Source organism: Diabrotica virgifera, chromosome 6 (assembly GCF_917563875.1).
Source record: "Diabrotica virgifera virgifera chromosome 6, PGI_DIABVI_V3a".
NCBI lineage: Eukaryota > Metazoa > Arthropoda > Insecta > Coleoptera > Chrysomelidae > Diabrotica > Diabrotica virgifera.
This window is the reverse complement of record NC_065448.1, coordinates 20,944,998-20,968,122: the sequence shown is the minus strand read 5'-3', so window position 1 is coordinate 20,968,122 and position 23,125 is coordinate 20,944,998. Positions and strand designations below refer to the sequence as shown.

The window sequence follows — 23,125 nt, the reverse complement described above, 5'->3', positions numbered from 1 at the left end:
CTTTTCTATTCATCCATTATTACCTAAAAATATACCTCATTTTAACTACAATTATAACAAAGTACATTCCTCATCAATAACCCGGCTAAAACTTAACCATGCGTTAGCTTAGTGTAAAAACCTCGTATCTCATTTTTTTTTTCGAAAATGACATTTTGGTGGTTTTAGTTTGAAAACCTTGTATCTCACGATTTACAACTGTTAAAAAAATCCAAATACACTAGGCTATTTTCTATAGCCGAAAAAAGAAACCACGTATATCAATAATTGCTCTCTTGATTTAGTGTGAATACCACGTATATTTATAACCAAGAATTTGGTACTTAATTTGGAGTGTGTCTGAGAGATTAGACTTGGAGAAATGTTTTTTGTGAACAATAAAAGGTAGTCCGACATATAGAAACATTTTATGAACCTTAAATCAAAAGATTTGTACTGTATCAACCTAGTAGTTGGAGGTGTGCAATGTGTATGAAAAATGAAAACCTCGTAAATAATAATAAACACAACCTCATTTTAGATGAAAAACACGTATATCACGATATACGAGGCTATCATAGTTACTTGGGCAAAGGCTCTACATATACTGCAAGGATCTTTACGTGTTTTTCATAGTTAATATTTGTATTTCCAATTTAATAGCAACATTTAACACTTTTAGCTCTGGGCCAATATCAGATACTTGTCTCAATGTGCTCGAATTAAAAATACGTAGCGGTAATTTTTGTTTTTAGGTTATATTATTCAGAAAATCAGTTTTTTGCCTCTCCGGTAAAATTGTAATTTAATGAGATACGAGGTTTTCACACTAAGCCATCGCGTGGCCTTTTTCCAGAGCATCTACATAGGACTGGAATCTATGAAACTCACTTCTATTCGTGTAACAATGAGTCCATCGGGGATCTGAACCATATATTCTTTAATTGTCTTAATCATAGGGATCAGACTCGAAACTTATATTTGGGTTTAATTGACCTCAACATTAGCCTTCCAGTTAACATCAGCAATCTTTTATCTTATTCTGACAAATCTATATACAATAACCTAATCAAGTTTGTAAACGATTCTAACATAAAAATTTAAACATCTTTATAACAAAATTCTGTGGCAAAAAGATTATTTGTCTAATGCCATCTCTTTCTCTCCACACACATAAAATTCTCTATTAATAGTTATTTATGATATAAGTGTTAAAAGTACAATTTTAAGGCACGCATGTGAAAGTTTGCAGAATGAGCTTCGCTCATTCTGCAATTCACATGAGTACCTTAAAAATGTACTTTTTAACACGCATATCATACAATATTTTTTCTACAAACGTAATTACAGGACAATATCTACAAAAACTTTTACTTGAACTTGACTGACATTCAATTTTCATATTTTTTTGACATTACATCAAAATTGCCTATACGGTCAATACAAACTGCAGTGCCATAAAAATTTTAAAGCACTAGTGCCTTAAAGTAGCATTTTTAACGCTCGTATGGAGTGCTAAAAATTGCATTTTTAACACGGTTGTAGAAAATAGTTATTTATGATATAAGTGTTAAAAGTACACGTTTAAGGCATGCGTGTGAAAGTTTGCAGAATGAGCGAAGCGAGTTCAGCAATTCAAATGAATGCCTTAAAAATGTACTTTTTAACACGCATATCATACAATATTTTTTCTACAAACGTAATTACAGGACAATATCTACAAAAGCTTTTACTTGAACTTGACTGACATTCCATTTTTATATTTTTTTGACATTACATCAAAATGGACCGTGATAGTGTGACGTGAAAACGTCAAATATTTTTCCAAACAAATGAAAAATCAATAAATGTTTGACGTCTGTCAATGGATTATACACGTGATTTGTGTAATCATTTTTAATTTTATTTTGTTTTAACAAGCATCTGCACATTTTTTCTAAAGACACAATCCTTGTTAGTCATATCAATCATATTGCTTTTAATTTTATAAATGTCCCTACACAAAATCAAGGATTTACACACTACAATAGTACTTACTGAGTTTCTTCAGGTTCTTAACCAGTCCTATTTGGAAATATGGTGGAAAATATACTATGAGCATTGATTACAATCACGGTTACCCAACACATTACCATTTTCCTACCATCCTACCATCCTAACATCCTACAAGCAATATATTCCAATTATAAAAACCAAAACAAACATCACGTGTGAATTTTTGTTTTGTTTGGCAGTTATTCCAGAGTAGCCACCATTGATTTGACGTCACGACTATCACGGTCCATTGTCTCTACGGTCAATACGAACTGCAGTGCCTTAAAATTTTTAAAACACTAGTGTCTTAAAGTAGCATTTTTAACGCTCGTATGGAGTGCTAAAAATTGCATTTTTAACACGGTTGTAGAAAAAAATAATTATGGTTTAACATTAGAATCGGTACAATATTAACGATTCTAATGTTAAACCATAATTATTTTTAAGGCCATCGGTACATAATTCGCAAATATTTTACGGCTATCCCTACTTTTTCTGTCTTTACACGGCAAATTACGTGTAGTAAAATTCACACTGGTATGGTATTCACACACATATGTAAACAATACTAGAATGTCATTCTACTTGAAAATGTCATCATTAACTTAAAGAGATGGCTTTTGAATGTTCGTGGATAACTGTTATTTGTATAATTGCAAATTATTAATTCAGTTAATAAATGTGATAATTTTTTCACTAACTATGTATTCAGTGATTGTAATAATTTATATGTAGGTACAACAAAAACTAATACTCAATCGAGAAAAGAGGAAAAGTGATTTTCAATAATATATTGTTACTATGGAACGCTTACAATTTTGAACATCTTTAACAAGAAAATGCTTGGATCACAGAACATATTATCCTGCTGTATTCTCTGCTTTGATCTTCCACAAATAATACACAATAAATAAGCTTTTATTAAGTTCACATCTTAAATCAATTATTTATCAAATTCACTATATATCAATATTATTTAATCAACAACTCAAAATATTCCCGATGCCATGTCAAATAAAATTGTCACTGATTTGCCATGCCATTTAAAATTGTCACTGATTGTCACTGTCTGACCGTACAATATCCTATTCGACTGAGTGCGTTGTAAGACAAAGATAGATTTGGAAAATATTACCACGGCCATTGTGTTCATTTTTTTCGAATCCTGAAAAAACCAATAAATATTTTTGAAAAATTTAAACGCAGAATGAAAGACTAAATTATTACCAAGGGCCGAAAGTCCATTAGAATAAATAAAAAGTTTATTTTAAAAGAGATATTTGAAATTAAAAGTCACACTAATTTTCTCTTAGTTTTTCACCCTTGTAACTTATTAAAATAAACATTATAGAAGTTCTCAGGGACTTTCGGCCCTCGCTAATAACGTAATCTTTCATTCTGCTTTTAAATTTTTCAAAAATACTTATTAGTTTTCTCAGGATTCGAAAAAAATGAATCCCCATTTGAATAGCATTGCAGCCGAAAATACGTACCCATCCCCTTAAATTTTAAAATTGTAAAGTTTTTGGCCAATATCTCAGTTTAAAAAAGTGTGGGTTGGATCATTTCTGCAGAATCCCGTCCAATGATGAATGTAGCCATGTTTAGTTCCTTTCTTTGTTATTAAATATATTTGGATATATTCCGTGCATTTTGGCTGAGTTTTTTACAGATTTCTCTTTATAAGGTTGATTTATGTAGGAAAGTTATTGATTTAGTCTTATTGAGTGTTATTAGGACAGTTAAAATTGCTCTGATTATTTTCTAAGCAGATGATTAGATACTAATAAAAAGATAATAAAAACTTTTCCGGCTTCACGTTCTCTTTAATCAATATTGTTTTTTCCCAATAAAATATAATGCACTTGGGAAACTGTTAATGATAACATGCAAGGATTAGCATTAATAGTGTATATCGTGACTCATTCAATAACAAAACAAGAAGGTGTTGCTATAACTACGTCAAATTATACATATCTTCTTGTTATCCGCTATAAAATTTCTACACTGTTATTGAATATTTTTCGAGAATTAAATAATATTGTACTGTAAGTACAGCGACCAGAAAGAAAAATTTTATAGAGCGGGGCTGTATCGTCGCCCCCGTTAACGAAATTATTCCGATTCGATTTTTTGCAAAAACTTACTCAAAAAGAGGTACTTATAACAAATCCACAGGGTGCAAGGCGGTGCCGTGGTCGAAAAATTGTTTAAACAATATTTTTAAAACAAATTCACAAAAATTATATTTTTATTTCGAACAAATTTTTTTAAGATAATTTGGGTCATTTGGAACAAAAATGGTCTCTTTCTTTTTCTCTAAAATTGATTGTTGTCGAGTTATACGCGATTCAAAATTTGAAAAATGCGAAAATGGCTATTTTCAATGCTTAATAACTCGATTAAAAATTATATTATAAAAGTCAGAAATTGATCAAAGCAAAGTTTAAAACCCCTCCTTCAAGATCTTGAAGAAATTTTTGTCATTATTTTATTACAAAACTGTTATTTTTAATTATTAACAATTAGCGCTATAGTCCAGGCTTTATCGTCGCCCCCGTTAGTGAAATTAATTCCATTAGATTTTTTTACACAAAGTTACTCAAAAAGAGGTCCTTATAACAAATTCACAGGATGGCAGGTGGTACCTTGGTCGAAAAGTAAACAATTCCTTTGAAACAAATTCACAAAAATAATTTTTTTACTTCGAACAAATGTTTTAAGATAACTTGGATCATTCCGAGCAAAAAATGTCTCTTGTGATTTTTCTCTAAAATTGATTGTTGTCGAGTTATACGCGATTTAAAATTTGAAAAATGCGAAAATAGTCACTTTCAAGGCTTAATAAATAAGCCTATCGCGTATAACTCGACAACAATAAATTCTAGAGAAAAATCACAAGAGGCATTTTTTGCTCAAAATGACCCAAATTATCTAAAAAAAATTTGTTTGAATTGAAAATTATTTTTGTGAATTTGTTTTAAAAAAATTGTTTAAACAATTTTTCAACCACGGCATCGCCTGGCACCCTGTGGATGTACTATAAGGACCTCTTTTTGAGTAACTTGTAATAAAATAATGACAAAAATTTTTTCAAGATCTTGAAGGAGTGGTTTTAAACTTTGCTATGATCACTTTCTGACTTTTATAATATAATTTTTAATCGAGTTATTAAGCCTTGAAAATGGCCATTTTAGCATTTTTCAAATTTTAAATCGCGTATAACTCGACAACAATCACATTTAGAGAAAAATCACAAGAGACATTTTTTGCTCAGAATGATCCAAAGTATCTAAAAAAAATTGGTAAAAATAAAAATATTGATTTTTTGAATTTGTTTAAAAAAATTGTTTGAACAATTTTCCGACCGTGGCACCTCCCGGCACCCTGTGGATTCGTTATAAGGACCTCTTTTTGAGTAAGTTTGCAAAAAAAATCGAATCAGAATAATTTCGCTAACGGGGGCGACGATACAAGCCCGCTCTATTAATAGGCCGAGAAAATTAAATCTGTTATTATTGAAGCTATAGACAGTTTCTCAGCATAACAATAACTTCCTTTTTTAACTTTCTATTTAATTTTATTTCCAAAATTACTGGTAATGTAACACAGGGTTAGGATAAAAAATTATAAAACAAAAGTGGTTTCTAAAAAGCTGAAAATGATTTACATGGTTGTAGGTCTGTGGCTATTAATGTATTTTGAATTAAATAAATTACATAGATTCTTCTTTTTGTGTCAAATAATATAATAAAAAACTTTTTTTTTGTATAAATAGATAAATAATAATCTTAATGTTTATATTACTGCATAGAGAATTGAATAGCCTTACAAATGAGCTAGCACACAACCCCTATTCTCATTAAAAAACCATCGATTACGTCATCGCGCCCAGATGGATGGCGACACTAGTACGATATATGTCAAAATTCATAATTTAAAAATAAAAATCGACCTGTTTCAGGATTGTTCCTTGAAGTCACCGGCTTACGAAATACCGAATTTACTCCTTTGATTTGCACCATACTGTATGTTTGTTTTTTTGTACAAATTGACCAAACATTAATTTTACATTTTCTTTATATACGTATAAAGCTTTTTTAATTTATTATTATTTGTGCTTCTTTCAAATCTGTTAAAGGTTTATTTAGAAATTTAATATATTTATTTTAGTTTTTCCATTTAGATTTTCTTTTTATTATTAACATCCCATTTCTGCCTTTTAGGATTCAAATATTTAAAAACAGTGGCGCCCATATTTTATGAACACTTTTTTGTTTTATCTTTTTTCTTTTTTTGGTTTTTATCTTTCTGAGCAACGGTGCCTTCGAGTCACAAAGTGTATCAGTGCCCGGAGCCTAGTTCTTATTAGTTCGTTTCTGTGTATTATCTTACACACATTTCTTATTCTACTGTGGATGATACGTAGTATATTTACATAAAAATGCTTATGCATGACTAGTGTAACTTAATTGAAGAGGTAGCCAAAATTTATGTCTTGTTTTTTTAATTATTCAAAAATATATTAAGAATGTGATTTCTATTTTAGACGTTAGAACAATGCCTGCAGTATGCTGTTGCCTGATGAAACCTACGAACAAAATGCTGTATTCACGGGGCATATCTTGGCAATGCTTCGGATGTATGACGACTTTCTGTACCACTACAGGATACGGCCTGAGTTTTTTTGCAGGTAAAAACACAACTACACAGTGTGTCAATTTGAAAAGGGAGTTGAGTGATACCTCAAAAATATCGTTCAACCACCTTATCAAAAATGCCACACACATTATATTAATTTATTCTTTTCAATAGGTACTTTTGGAAAAATCAAGTGAAACCATACATATATTATGTATCGAGTTCAGAACTCCAAAATTTTGTTTGGAGTATTGAAGTATTTTGACTATTTTTGGAGTATTTTTTGGAAAAATCAAGTAAAACTGTAAAGATGTTAAATATCCAGTTCAGTTGAGTTCAGAACTCACTCAAAAATAGAGGGTCCCACCCTAATATATTTGGTCGCTATAGAAAATCTAAAAATATGCAAAAACACATCAAATTTATCTTTGAGGGGGACATTTTGAAAGAAAGATAATGTAGCTAAGGAAGAGTGGATGAAAGAAAAATGTAAAGAGGTAGAAGATCTGCAAAGCAAGCATAAAGATAGAGAATTACACAAAAAGGTTAAAGAAGTCGCTGGAATATGGAAACCCAAACATTTATCTATTGTAACAAACAAGAAAAACCAAATGGAATTAGACCCTGAAAAACAGAAAGAAGTATGGAAACAACATCTTAAAGATTTGTTTGGTGATCAGAGAACAGAAGAGCCCCCACAAATAGATACAGATGGAAAACTAAATATTCTAACCGAAGAAGTTATGCGGGCAATAAAAGACGCAAAGAACAACAAGGCACCCGGCGAAGATCTAACAACAGCCGAACATTTTAAACACCTAAGTGACGATGCTGTCAGGAAATTAACCTACCTCTTTAACATTATATATGAACATGGCACTCTACCACATGACTGGCTAACATCCACATATGTAGCTCTTCCTAAAAAACAAAAAGCAAGGAAATGTGAAGACCATCGAACTGTATCCCTAATGAGTCATGCCGCTAAGATTTTTATGCGAATAATTTATAACCGCATTCACAATAAGTGTGAAGAATACCTGAGTCGTTCTCAATACGGTTTTAGAAAAGGTACAGGCACCAGAGAAGCAATTATGGGATTGACACTAATGGCAGAAAGGTATCTCGAGGTTCAAAAATAGCTGTATGTGTGCTTCGTCGATTATAGAAAGGCCTTCGACCGCATTAGACACGAAACATTGATTGAGGTGCTAAAAGAAGTAGGGCTGGACGGACACGACATAGCTATAATAAGCAATACATACTGGAACCACACAGGATGTGTTCGAACAGACAACGGAAATACCAATTATGTGAACATAGAACGAGGAGTGCGTCAAGGGTGCATTCTGTCTCCTCTACTATTTAACGTCTATACCGAACATATCATTAGAGCTTCTCTTGAAGATCGCCCTGAAGGTGCCAGAGTCAATGGAATTATCATTAACAATGTAAAATATGCCTATGACACCGTAGTATTAGCGGAAATAGAAGACCAACTAAAAATATTGATGAACATACTATCAGAAGAAAGTCACAGACTGGGCTTGGATATTAATCTTTCCAAAACCAAAATCATGGTATTCCACAAGAACCCCCATGAACAAATTATACCCAACATACAAATCAATGGTATCACCCTTCAGAGTTCCAAGAGCTTCATATACCTGGGCAGAGAGCTAAACAGTCAGCTAGACCACGCAAAAGAAATTAGAAGACACATTGAAATAGCAAGATCTGGCTTCATGAACATGCGTAAAATGCTCTGTAACCCCAAACTATCAGGCACAATAAGATTGAGAACACTAAAGTGTTATGTGTGATCTCTATTACTATATGGCTGTGAGACCTGGACATTAAAACAGTATGACGTCAACAAATTGAATTCATTCGAAATGTGGATGTACTGCCGAATGCTAAGAATAAGCTGGACCATCAAAACTACAAATGAAGAAATACTGGAAATAACGAACACACGTCGTCATCTGGTCAATACGATCAAAATTAGAAAGACGTCATATTTAGGACACATAATGCGCCATAGGGAATTTGAGCAGCTTCAGGTAATATTAGAAGGCAAAATCGAAGGTAAAAGGGGTATAGGAAGAAAGAAGAAATCCTGGCTCCGAAACATCAGAGATTGGACCCACACAACAGGGAATGACTTAATCCATCAAGCCCAGAACAGAGAGAAATTTGCCATATTGATCGTTAACCTCAATAGAGAAGGAACTTAGGAGGAGGAGGGACATTTTGTAGTCCAACTTTCAACTAAATTACATCAACCCTCTAGCGGGGGCGGACACAACCCCCAAAATCTTTAATTTAAAGGGGGGTTGAGTGATACCTCATTTTAAAGATCGTTCAACCACTTTTTCAAAAATACTACATACATTATATTTCTTTTTGGTACTTTTGGAAAAATCAATTGAAGCCGTAAAGATATTAGGTATCGAGTTTAGAACTCCAATTTTTTTTTGGAATTGGAGTATTTTAAGCATTTTTTGGAGTATTTTTGGAAAAATCAAGTAAAACCGTAAATATATTAAGTAAGTATTGAGTTCAGAACTCCAAAAAACTTTTGGAGTATTGAGTCCAAGATTTTCCAAAAGTACTGGAAAGGAATATAATGTATGTGGGGTTTTTTGAAGAGGTAGTCAAAAGCCTGGGATTCCTCGAAACCGGCACCGACAAACAGCGATCGTAGCACTGCGATGAATTACGTCAGATTACAGTGAAAACTTCAAGGTTCTTCACTGGGACAATGGAATGTGCAAGCTCAGCAAGCGGTGGCCTCCAACGCATCCTTGGAAACCAACGCTACTATTTTGCATGGTACAGTTTTTTATGATGTCATTCATCGCAGTGTTACGATCGGAGGTTGTCGGCACCGCTTTCGAGGAAACCAGCGCTTAACGACCTTTAAAATAAGGTATTAGGCCGATGCCACATTATGCGTTTTGACCGGATGCGTTTCCGCCGCATCCGGTGAAAACGCATAGTGTGACAGATCGGTCCGGTTGCGTTGGAAACGGATGCGTTTTGAGTCATCGGTACGCGCTTACAAATTGCACCAGACTAAACGCATAGTGTGACAGGTCGGTCCGGATGCGTTGGAAACGGATGCGTTTTCACTGCATCCGGTCAAAACGCATAATGTGGCATCGGCCTTACTCAACCTCCCTTTGCATTAGAGATTTTCAGGGTTGTGTCCGCCCCAGCTAGACGGTTGATGTAATTTAATTGAAAACTGGTCTACAAAATGTCGCACTCACAAATAAATTTGACGCGTTCTTGCATATTTTTAGATTATTTATAGGAACCAAATTATACAGGGACCTTTTCAAATTGACACACTGTATATCAAACACACATAGTTTTGTCCTAAAAGATACAGATAATATGTGATAAGAGTTCATTTTCCATAATTCTTTAATACATTAGCATCAGACAAATGTTTTTGGGAGCAACGGCCACTTTGGCTGTTGCCTATGGTCTTGTTTCACTGCATTCAAATTTTTAAATCTGTTGCAGATATAAAGAAAAGCAGGCTTTGCAGAAGAGATTAACCCGCGCTCTAACTGCCTCACGTAATAAACAAGCTAGCTCTAAATGCAGGGGTAAGTTTTTGCTATACCTACTCTTATTATGTTCCGATTTGTTAATTATTACAATTGTATTTAATATGATTCGATAAGTATTTCTTCTATAGTATTCTGCAGATTATTTCTGTATGATACAAAGTTCAAACGTGAGGGCCCATGCGTTGCGTTGTCGCAGTTTCGTTTTCATATGAGTTTTTCACAATTTCTTTTTTATCTAAAAAATAAATAAGGAAATATCCAGAATCTTCTATAGTTTCTACGTTTATTTCGGCGGTGGCGTAATAATAGCAACAAAATAACACGTTAAAAATTATATGAAAACGACGCTGCGGCAATGCAACGCAGCGCAAGGCACTAATGGGGCCTCGTCCCAATGCGTTGTTACGTTGCGACGTCGCAACGTATTGCAGAGCAACGCACTAATGGGGTCTGGCCCGTAGAGTTAGCGCTGTTTCACATTATAAGAATTTAAACGTGCGAGGGTTAGAACGCACGACGACATTCCAATGGTGGCTCATGTAATCATATGGAGCCTTTCTCAGTAGACGGTGGTTGGAACGTTAGGTGAAGTCGCCGTGTTTATGCCGTCCCTTGCTACAACAACAGACGGCAACCGTGCAGTCTTTACGCACCCATTAATATAGGAGACTTAATGCATCTTTTCACATGATACTGTCGTTCAGTCGCACGAAGGTAGTTTCCTTGGTTGTTTGGTACATTATTTTCATTTACACTTTGTGGCTGTTTGAAATAGGTGCATATATTTTATATTATGATGTCTCAGATTGATAGTGAAATATTAATAACATTAATTGAGGCGAGACCTGTTCTTTGGGACAAAACAATCGAAATATATAAAGATAGACACTTGACGAGAAATGCTTGGAATGGTGTATGCCGAATTAGGTGATAAAGAAAAAAACACATGAGGTAAGTAGAGCAAAAGTATTTATATGTTACTGATAACAACAATAATTAAAACTGCTAAGTATATTATAATAAACTTTATTTTACATAGTTGCAATTAACGTTAAGTATAGAGGGTGTTCCATCAATATGTGTGAATATAAAAATATATAAATCGTATCTTTTTGCGTTAATAGGATGGACCCAATGAATTCGGTTCCTCTTATCTCTCTTTCTTCGACGATAAAGTAACCACAACGCTATAATTTGATGTCGCTCCATATAATATAACTATACCTTGTATTTCTACGAAATTATATTTAGTTTTATAGAGTAAACGACTCGGTGAAGACTGGTCACGTCTTGTGTGAAATTGTCTAAAAACAACATTTAACACGAGTGGAACAACATTTAAAAACGAGTAGATGACAGAGGGTCTTTTAAATTATGTACATGAAAAACATAGATTGTAATGTTGTTCTGAAGTTATTTTCTTGTGGCATTTTTGTAATAAACTATTCTAAATGGAAAATCGAAAATGTCGAAACAGAGGCCATAAAAATCAAGAGAGGTGTTAGACAGGGTTGCGTATTGTCTCCATTGTTATTCAATCTGTACAGCGAAGCTATTTTTAAGGAAGCAATATCAGAGGAAGAACAGGGTATATCAATAAACGGAAAATCTTGAACAACATAAGATTCGCAGTCTAGATGCACTGCAACTATTAGTAAATAGATTACATAAAGTCAGTATGGACTATGGACTACAAATAAACGTTGAGAAAACCAAGTTCATGATTATTTCTAAGCAACATACAGTAGGAAGGTTGGATATCGAGGGAAAACCAGTAGAAAGAGTGAATAACTAGAAACATCTGGGAACCTGGGTAAATGAAAACAATGACCAGGGTAGAGAAATCAGGACACGCATTGAAATTGCAAGACAAGCATTTAAAAAAATGAAAAAGATGTTTGTTAATCGAGACCTTCCTCTGGAGCTGAGGATAAGAACCTTAAGATGCTACGTGTCCTCGACTTTGTTATATGGAGTGGAAAGCTGGACACTAAAAGTAGAAAATATAAAGAAGTTGGAAGCCTTTGAGATGTGGTGCTATAGAAGGATTTTGAAAATACCATGGATCCAACGAGTTACAAATGCAGAAGTGTTAAGAAGGCTGCAAAAGGAGTGCGAGGTGATAAAGAACATCAAAACAAAAGAGCTATAATATTTAGGCCACATTACCAGAGGTGCGAAATATGAGATATTAAGGCTCATAATGCAAGGTAAAATAAATGGTAAAAGATCTATAGGTAGAAGAAGAATTTCCTGGCTGAGAAACTTAAGAGAGTAGTATAGTTGCAACTCAGTAGATCTTTTCAGAGCAGCCGCCAATAAGGTACGGATAGCTGTGATGATAGCCAACCTCCGATAGGAGAAGGAACTACAAGAAGAAGAATTCTAAATGGGCAATAAGCCACAATTTAACTAAAAAAATGATTTTATTAACGTTTCGACGTCCAAATCGGATATCGAAACGTTAATAAAATCATTTTTTAGTTACATTGTGGCTTATTTCCCATTTAGAATAGTTTTTACATAGATTGTTTGAGCTAATTAGATGAGCTAATCCAAGATCCCACAAATAACTTAGTAGAACAACGATTATAAAAACAAATTAATAATTTTAATTAAAAACATAAGAAATAATAACTGACAAAATAGAAATTGCAAATGAATTAAATACGCATTACAGTACATTAGGACAAAAGTATGGACAAAAAATACCCATTTGTAATGATACATATCAGACATCGTATCATGTACCTACCTCATCCTAAATAAAAATAATATACAAAACAACACAGCAAAATATCTTCGTGCGACTCAATTCTTATTGTGTGAAATGGATAGGTGCGTCAAAACTACCGCACGAAAAAATCCTCGCACGTTCAAAATTCTTATAATGTGAAACAGCCCTTACAATTATAAAACGTTCTGACTAACTTTTTTCTATGACAGTTCACTATCATTTTTCATTTATCCTCTTTCATGTAAGTACAAAGAGGTTTGAAGTTGCTTGGAAATATCTTTGTGCTGTGCCTTATAATTAAAGTACCCTCATTTTGCCGACGGAATAGCTGTTTATGGATGAATTAAAAAGATGTAAAAAGGTACCTTAACGTTTACTTTATTTTATGCCTCTCATGTGCTCACATAGTTGATTCGTTCAGTTCTTGAAAACATTAAGTGAAAACATAATAACAACACATGTCTTTAAGACATATGTACAAAATGTTAATACTTATACCTACTTAGTAATTTACTTTAATTTCAAGGCTTATTTTGAAATACATCTTACAACATAAGTAATAAAATTAAAATAAAAATAGAGTATTATCATTGTTTAACTAGACTAGGGCAACATGGTTCCCTCGTTCGAGCATGGAACCATGTTGCTTTTTGTGTATTCATATCATAATATAATTCATTAACATCGACTTGGAGTCGCCATATAGACGGAGAGCTACAGCCGAAAAATCATCGTTATAAGTAATATGGAGTTTTTCCTGTGAAATGTGTCCATTGTACATTGACAATTATGACCCCTTTCAGGCTGACACCTCAGTGGATACAGGAAGTAGCAATAAGGGATGAAAGGGGAAAGTTAGTGCAGTCATTAAATGTTTTCATCTCCGATTTTGTTAAACCTCCATCGATTTGCATAAAAATTGGTGACTAGTTAGAGCATACCTCAAGAAACAAAATTAAATTTTTTTCTATCAATATAAACTGAATATGTCCAGAGTCTGGGGGTGAGGAATAATGGGTACATTTGACATATTCGAATACCTACACTTTTGCTAAATTTATAATATCGAAATAATATAAAAATAATATTTTAGTAACATACAATTAATTAATATGTTCTTTTTATCATCCGTAACTTCACGCATGTGCTCTTAAACAGACAAATCTTTGGTCTTTAATAACATGATATAATAAATTTTACTTATAATTTGTCCCTCTATCGATTTGTGGGGTTATTTTTAATAAAATAGTTTTCACCCCCGAGAAGGGGTGGTATCCACCCCCAGGGTAAAAGTGCAAGTTGGCACTAAATCATTTTTATTTCCTGAGGTATGCTCTAACTAGTCACCAATTTTCATCCAAATCGATGGAGGTTTAACAAAATAGGAGGTGAAAACCTTTAAAGACTACATTAATTTTCCCCTTTCATCCCTTATTGCTACTTCCTGTATCCACTGAGGTGTCAGCCTGAAAGGGGTCATAATTATCAATATACAATAGACACATTTCACATGCTAAACTCCATATTACTTATGACGATGATTTTTCGGCTCTAGCTCTTAGACTAATATTTTATACAATCATACTATGTAAACCATATATTTTGAGGATACCACTTTTAATAGTGTGCTAGTTTCATCTACTTAGCAGAATGCACTGAAGATGATCTAATTTATATCGAAAACGTTTTGCAATCCATTTGGATGACATCTTAAGAAGTTTTTTAATAAATATTTTATACCAATATACAAATCGAAGTTTTTTACTTATGTATGAGTTATACAATCTAAACTGAACATGCTTAAATAATTTATTTATTTGTTTATACATCAACATATTTTTTAATCCAGTCCAAATATTTGCCAACGTGAGTAAACACTGATGGAGCACCAATCTGACACAAGCCTGTTCCAGCAGACACTATACCAATTTGAACATTATCCCAGACCAGAGGTCCACCAGAATCCCCACTGCAAGTCCCTTTTTGATCGTTTCCATTAGTACAAATGTTATTATTAGTAATATAGACTATACTACTAAAGTAATCGCCATCATAATATTTTTTGCAATCATCCAACAGCATAACTGTAACATTTACAACCATTAGTACCTTTGATATATCTTTAATAGTGGGATTGAACACATCTTTAATCAAACCCCATCCTGTAACAGTTACGTATTCGTTTGTGAAAGGATCATCAGCTTGCGTCTGGGGAAGCAAAGGAATTGTTTGAATGGCAGAAGTTATCGGAGCAGGCTCGTCCAGTTCTATCAGAGCAATGTCGTTTTGGAAGCTTATGTCATCAAACTCTTCATGAATTGTTATGTTGGCGCTTGTTCTGTGAATTTGGGTTGTTTCTGTATCGGATATGTTATGTGCTCCTAAGATGATATCCAGCGACAGATCTTTTCTGAAACAAAATTTATATCTCTCAAGTGTTGCACCACGACTGAAGACAAAGGGAAAATACAACGAAAAAGAAACTAAAAGAAAAATATGCGCTGGATTCAATTCTTATCTTTTGTAACGAGGTCGTTGCGTTTCGTTGCTCCAGGTACCAGTCGAAGAAAAAGAGTTCGCTTTTTAAAACATTTTTATTCGAAATCAAAATAGACAGAAGACACGATAATTAGCCTTAATTACTCATTAAGTTCGTTAATAAAATATATTTATAATTTCTACGCATCGAGCTTATTGTTCGGGCCGATGTGACGATATTTTTGTACATGAATGAATGATTCTGACGATCGCGCGAAATAGGAATTTCTTTTATTTATACGACATGAATGTATAAGGAAAGGGGAGAAAGGAGATCCCGCTCACCTCGCCGGATTGGAAAGACATATAAAGGATATATGATCACCGCTCATATAAGGATAGGTAAAAGGATAGGTAAGAAGAAAACTGTCGGATTCGCTCAGCACGCCAAAACGACAGCGGAAAATAATCTGTAAATACTACCTACATAAACTCACCTCTTGTATCTCGCTGTTGTCTATTATTCTTCGATCAACGCTCCAAGAATAAATCAACTAGGCTTTTCGATCCGATTTTTATATCGTTCGAAACAGTACAAAAACGTGTTTTACTTAATTCATTGGCGTACTCTAGACGATAAAATTATATTATCGTCGTACTTTTTTGTAAAGGGATCATCAAATGGCATCTAACATCATCGGTCATGAACCATGTAGTACCTACTAATAGTAAACAAATGCCATACAGGTCAATCTCATTTTGAACCATAATCTACGATAAAAATTTTAACCATGGAATAATAACTGAATCAGAGGAATCACTGGAAGAAATGTTTGGCAAGGTACGGCACCAAGACCTGCTAATGAAGATAAAGATAATCATTTCCCTCCAATTTTTTAAAACATTGCACTCATACCTATACCAGCAAACGTTTAGAGTTAAAATGGAAAATTAGTACTAAGAGTTCAAATAAATAAACTCAGTGGTTCAAAACGGAGAGAAATAGAGGAATCACTGGAAGAAATGTTTGGCAAGGTATGACACCAAGACCTGCTAATGAAGATAAAGATAATCATTTCCCTCCAATTTTTTAAAACATTGCACTCATACCTATACCAGCAAACGTTTAGAGTTAAAATGGAAAATTAGTACTAAGAGTTCAAACAAATAAACGCAGTGGTTCAAAACGGAGAGAAATAGAGGAATCACTGGAAGAAATGTTTGGCACTGTATGACACCAAAACCTGCTAATGAAGATAGAGATAATCATTTCTCTCCAATTTTTTAAAACATTGCACTCATACCTATACCAGCAAACGTTTAGAGTTAAAATGAAAAATGAGTACTAAGACCTCAAATAAATAAACGCAGTGGTTCAAAACGGAGAGAAATAGAGGAATCACTGGAAGAAATGTTTGGCAAGGTATGACACCAAGATCTGCTAATGAAGATAAAGATAATCATTTCCCTCCAATTTTTTAAAACATTGCACTCATACCTATACCAGCAAACGTTTAGAGTTAAAATGAAAAATGAGTACTAAGACCTCAAACAAATAAACGCAGTGTTTCAAATCGGAGAGAAATAGAGGAATCACTGGAAGAAATGTTTGGCAAGGTATGACACCAAAACCTGCTAATGAAGATAAAGATAATCATTTCTCTTCAATTTTTTAAAACATTGCACTCATACCTATACCAGCAAACGTTTAGAGTTAAAATGGAAAATGAGTACTAAGAGCTCAAACAAATAACCGCAGATGTTCCACAAGGTAGTGTTCTTGGGCCATTACTATAACTTTTGTTTACAGGTGGCATTGTGGACCGAGAAAATATAACACCCATATTTGGCGATCGAGATAGAGTTAAGAGCTGAGTATATTCGCCTTTGGTGCTGAATTATGTCCGAATATTAAGAAGAAGCCATATTTACTGGTGGTGCAGCTTTTCGTGGCCATTTCTTAAGTATGTCCTCTAAAGTTTCAATCTAGAATTTGTTTAGGAAAATTATCCTCTAACATTCTCTGCACATGACTATGTATACTTGAATTCCATGAATTCATATTTTCTTTCATTTCTCATCATCATCATCATTTCTCATCATCATCACCATCTTTCGATTCTTTTGGAGAAAATTTTCAGGACGATTGAGAGAGAAAAAGAGAACAAAAATTAATTTCTACGTGTATAGTCTTAATATCTCCTTTCGGACTTCTCTTTGATTGAAGTGTTATATCATATCATACCACTGGATCTCTTAGATATAGAAATTTGTACACCTTAAATTGGTGTATCTGCTACTCGGAGTTAAAGAAGAGGTTACACAGATGAAGCAAAAGGTAAAGTTATCGGGAAACGTCCTAGACATCTCTCATTCATATACAAGTCTTTTAAAACCTGGCTAAATTTAAACTTTTTAAAATAATAAATGCAATCATACCGGTTTACGCAGTGAGCTGCAGTGAGAACAAAATTTGCGGAAATAAGAGATCCTCCACAGAATTGATCATCATTTATTCGTATACCAACTTGGTATGGGTAAGCGTGAGGCACAGCTACATCTCCACCTGTTATTGTGAGTTTTCTCTGCAAAGAAAAATATTCAAAATTATTTAAATTCATTGTATTTTCTGTATTTTCTGTAATACAGTACTTAGTGTTCTGTAAAACAAAATAATAGTAACTTTTAATTTTCCTAACCAAACCTAATGGGCATTTTGGTTTGAATTTGTCTATCTATGGTTTAAGTTTCATGACAGCTAATATATTTTTAGGTTTCAACAATTTCTTTCTTTAATTTTTGGACCTTGTTGGAGGGGAGGGGAGAAATGTTTCCTATATCTCTCCCTACGTATATTTGCCACTCCAAGAAACAAAAGACAAACTGTAAACAGAAATTCATCGGTTAAACCAAGCTTACAGGAGCTTGCAGGAGTTACAGCAGAACGAGATGTTCTGCTGCATGGTGTAACCTCCTGACGATATCGCTGCACAACTTTTTCAATATGTGACTTGGTATTATCATGCACAAGCATGAAAGTCTCCTAATACATAGTGCCAATGGCAAGATATGTTCTTCTAAAATGGCTGTAATGTAGTTTTGTGTTGTAAGCCGCTCTGTATCTATTCGAACTAACGTCGTACAAGCTTCCAAATTACTGATCCACACTATTTCTCAGCCGCCACCATATTATACAGTCTCTACAATGTTACACTATGCTCAGCGTTTCCCAGGTCTTCTGTATACTGTATTTCGCCTGTCACTAAAAAAAGGTAATATCTGGATTCATTGGTGAATAAGATTCTTTCTTAATCTTCATTATTCCAAACAACATGTTCCGAGCAGAATGCAATCTTTGCCTTGTATAACCTGTGGTTAATACTGGGCCAGTGGGTGACCTTCCAGGACACAGTTTATTTTTGGAAAGTATTCTCCTTATCGTATTTAGGCTTATTCTAAAATTGCCCCAGTCCAAAAATTCGTTTTGAAGAGAGGTAGTGGTAACAAACATTTATCTCATTATAAGAAGTCTCAAAAGTTCTTCAAACTTGACCGGATCTTCTGGAGTTACTCCCAGTAACATCAAAACGGGTTAAAACTCTTGAAATAGTTGACTGACTGACATCAAACTGTTCAGCGAGTTCATGAACTGTTTAAGTTGAGTGCATCCTTCTTGGGGAAGAGTAAAGATTCTAAAGCAGTCAGATTCTGACAAATTTTGATTTTCTGACTGCTGGTGGTTCATTTAGAGGAAAAACACTAAATAAACCTCTTTGGAGATTTATCAAAATGTATTCAAAACAAGATAAAGTTGAACTAAAATGAAGAACTGATACCATGTTTTCAATTTACTTGCAAAAACATTATTAAAATCTAATCTCACCTAATCTAACCTTTTTGTAGTTCTACCGATAAATGTTTACAATATATACCGGATGCATCTAAACATTCCGTATATGTATTTGGAACCTAGGAGTTTTCTATTGGTTCGTTGCAGCACGCGGTCGTATTTTAACCAATAGGCGGCGAGGTTCCAAACGCATATACGGAATGTTATTCGGTGCCAAATTCATATACGGAATGTTAAATATTCGTACACCGAAAAAAAAAGTTTTTCTTAGAGTCTGTTAAGAGGAGATTGATTTTAAAATACTTGTTACTGTTTAATGAAACAAAAATAAAACAATTATAGTATTTGGAATGTTATTTGGTGCGAAATTCATATACGGTATGTTAAATATTCGTAAAACAAAAAAACGATTTTTATTAAAGCCAGTTAAAATGAGACTGGTTTTTAATAGTATATTATGCAACGAGCATTTATTGATGGTCATTATGAAGCGAGTATAAGGGATACGAAACGAACCTCCTAGCGACGAGTTTCGTATAGAGTACGAGCTTCATAATGATAATTAAATGCAAGTTGTCTACACAATTTTTTCTATGATCGTTCACAAAAAAATATATTCAAATTTATTAATTTTGTAACGCAAACAAATTAAGTAGTTTGTCAGTCTGACAGTTTGTTTGCATATTGAGAACTGTCAAAGCGTATATATTTGACTCGCCATTGGTTACTGCGCATGTGCCACCTTTATCGCGAATGTCATATCGCGATTCTATTGGTTGAAAATCTGTATCTTATTGAAAATCTCTATCATAATGAAGTTCATTATGATACAGGTAGTGACATCATAATTGATATATTATAGTATGAGAATATAAAAATTATTGTTAATGTATTATTAAAGATCCATGAGGAAAAAGTTTTCCTGTAGTTGGCTGTATACCACATAATACAAAAAAACGAATAAAGTCCTTTATAAAAGGTCTATATTTAAAATCCCTAAAAAGGGCTACATCACAGAATTAGTTTTCGATTGGTTGACCAATCATCATCAGTGCTTTCCTAAAATGAATATAACCTTATAAAATGGTGCAAAGGTTTTAAAATTTTGACTACGGTTAAAAAAAGTTGTACGTTATACTCACGTGATCTTTAATGCTAACCACCAAAATATTTGTAATTATGTAATATATGTAAATAAAATTTGTAATATTATATTTTGGTGGTTAGCATGGTAAGGTCACGTGAGTATAACCTACAACTTTTTTTAAAAGTAGTCAAAATTTTAAAACCTTTGCATCATTTTATGAGGTTATATTCTTTTTAGGAAAGCACTGATGATGATGATTGGTCAACCAATCGAAAACTAGTTCTGTGATGTAGCCCTTTTTAGGGATTTTAAATATAGACTTTTTATAAAGGACTTTATTCGTTTTTTTTTTGTATTATATGGTATACAGTCAACTACAGGAAAACCTTTTTCCTCGTGGATCTTTAATAATACATTAACAATAATTTTTCTATTTTCATACTATAATATATCAATTATGATGCCACCACCTGTATCATAATGAACTTCATTATGATACAGATTTTCATTAGGATAAAGGTGGCACACGCGCAGTATCCAATGGCGAATCAAATACATACTCTTTGACAATTCTCAATATGTAAACAAACTGTCAGACTGACAAACTACTTAATTTGTTTGCGTTACAAAATTAATAAATTTGAATATATTTTTTTGTGAATGATCATAGAAAAAATCGTGTATACAACTTGCATTTAATTATCATTATGAAGCTCGTACTCTATACGAAACTCGCCGCTAGGCGGCTCGTTTCGTATTTCTTATACTCGCTTCATAATGACCATCATTAAATGCTCGTTGCATAATATACTATTAAAAACCAGTCTCATTTTAATTGGCTTTAATAAAAATCGTCTTTTTGTTCTACGAATATTTAACATACCGTATATGAATTTCGCACCAAATAACATTCCAAATACTATAATTGTTTTATTTTTATTTAATAATACACTAAAAAGTATTTTAAAATTAATCTCCTTTTAACAGACTCTAATAAAAACTTATCTTTTTCGGTGTACGGATATTAACATTCCGTATATGAATTTGGCACCGAATAACATTCCGTATATGCGTTTGGAACCTCGCCGCCTATTGGTTAAAATATGACCGCGTGCTGCAACGAACCAATAGAAAACTCCTAGGTTCCAAATACATATACGGAATGTTTAGATGCATACCGGATATCTCTCTATAAAGTAAAGAAATATCGGTTAGAATTATGTTTATAATTTTTAAATTATGTTTACAAAGTAATGCATACTTACTCCCAAACTACAAGAAATAAAACATAAACACACAACATATACATTCATTTTTAAATAATACACAAACTTAATGCACTTTTGATTGCCCCTGGGCTACATTTTATATTACAATTTTATAATCTTAGATATTTACTTTAATCTTTTAATCCTTATAGATAACATAAAAAATTATCTGCTTAGGTTCATCGATATTTTACCTACCTAAGTAGATTTAAAATGCAAGTTATAAAAATGTTACTTATACAGGGTGTCCAGAAACTCTACCGACAAACGAAGACAGAAGATTCCTCAGATAATTTTAAGACAATTTAACCCAATTCACCTAGTCCGAAAATGCTTCTTAAGGGAGCTAGAGCTCTTTGAAGATGGCGTCATGAAATTAGTTTTTCTTAAATACCTCCATAACGCTTCTATTTAGAAAAACGAAAATTGGTGTGCATATTTACTTTTCAGAGATGAATCGATTCCATCCATTGCAAATTTCTAGTACCGCTCATAGGCGTCCGTTTTGGGTAGAGCAACGGGTATTTTATCGCATAACTTTTTTGTCCTTAACTTTTATGCATTTTTGACACCGGATTATTAAATTGTGAGGTATTCTAGTACTAAAAGGTACTCTTGCTTTAAGTCGGTAGGACACACCGTTTTCTAGAAAAATCGATTTGAAAGTTTTTCGTTTTTGGAATTTGAAAAAAAATTGAAAGAACTTTTCAACAAAAAACGAAGTATTTTACCAACATAAAGTAAGAGTAACTTTTAGTACTCGAATACCTCATAATTTAATAATCTAGTGTCAAAAATGCTCAAAAATTCAAGACAAAAAAGTTATGCTATAAAATAACTGTTGACCTACCCAAAAGGGACGCCTATGACAAGTACTAGAAATTCACAATTAATGAAATCGATTTATCTCTGGAATATAAATAAATGTACCAGTTTTCGTCTCTCTAAATAGTTTTTTTTTTGAATTTTTTTTTTTTATTCAAAAAGCGAAAAATTTTCAAATCGATTTTTCTAGAAAACGGTGTGTCCTACCGATTTAAAACAAGAGTACCTTTTATTACTAGAATACTTCACAATTTAATAATCCAGTGTCAGAAATGCATAAAAGTTAAAGATAAAAAAGTTATGGGATAAAATAACCGTTGCCCTACCCAAAACGGACGCCTATGATCGGTACTAGAAATTTGCAATGGGTAGATTAGATTTATATCTTGAAAATAAATACGCGTACCAATTTTTGTTTTTCTAAATAGAAGCGTTCTGGCGGTATTTAAGAAAAACTAATTACAAGACGCCATCTTCAAAGAGCTCTAGCTCCCTTAGGAAGCATTTTCGGACTAAGTGAATTGGGTTCAATTATCTTAAAATTATCTGAAGAATATCCTGTCTTCGTTTGTCGGTAGAGTTTCTGGACACCCTGTATAAATAGCATTATGATAGCAAAAGAATTTATTAATGATATACTGC

General features: G+C 33.2%; 2 protein-coding genes across 4 annotated transcripts in view; one reads left to right on the top strand and one right to left on the bottom strand.

The window, feature by feature from the left end:
* The window catches only part of LOC114331603 (unconventional myosin-IXAa), a 362,148-nt gene that overhangs the window by 23,577 nt on the left and 315,446 nt on the right, over window positions 1-23,125 (top strand). For 2 of the 3 annotated variants that reach the window (XR_007698957.1, XM_028281218.2), the window contains exons 2-3: window positions 6,563-6,706; window positions 10,189-10,274. Coding sequence is in view for 2 of the 3 variants with exons in the window: in XM_028281218.2 (XP_028137019.1) it covers window positions 6,585-6,706; window positions 10,189-10,274 (208 nt within the window). In the remaining variant the exon portion in view is untranslated. Of the gene's footprint in view, window positions 1-6,445; window positions 6,707-10,188; window positions 10,275-23,125 lie in introns of those variants that run through there. The other variant, XM_028281211.2, reaches the window with a different exon arrangement.
* On the bottom strand, window positions 14,721-21,780 carry LOC114331626 (brachyurin). The gene is made up of 3 exons (XM_028281244.2): window positions 21,656-21,780; window positions 17,893-18,038; window positions 14,721-15,385 (listed from the first exon to the last, which is right to left on the bottom strand). The coding sequence occupies exons 1-3, from the start codon at window positions 21,701-21,703 to the stop codon at window positions 14,797-14,799; spliced, it is 783 nt and encodes a 260-aa protein (XP_028137045.2). The 5' UTR covers window positions 21,704-21,780; the 3' UTR covers window positions 14,721-14,796.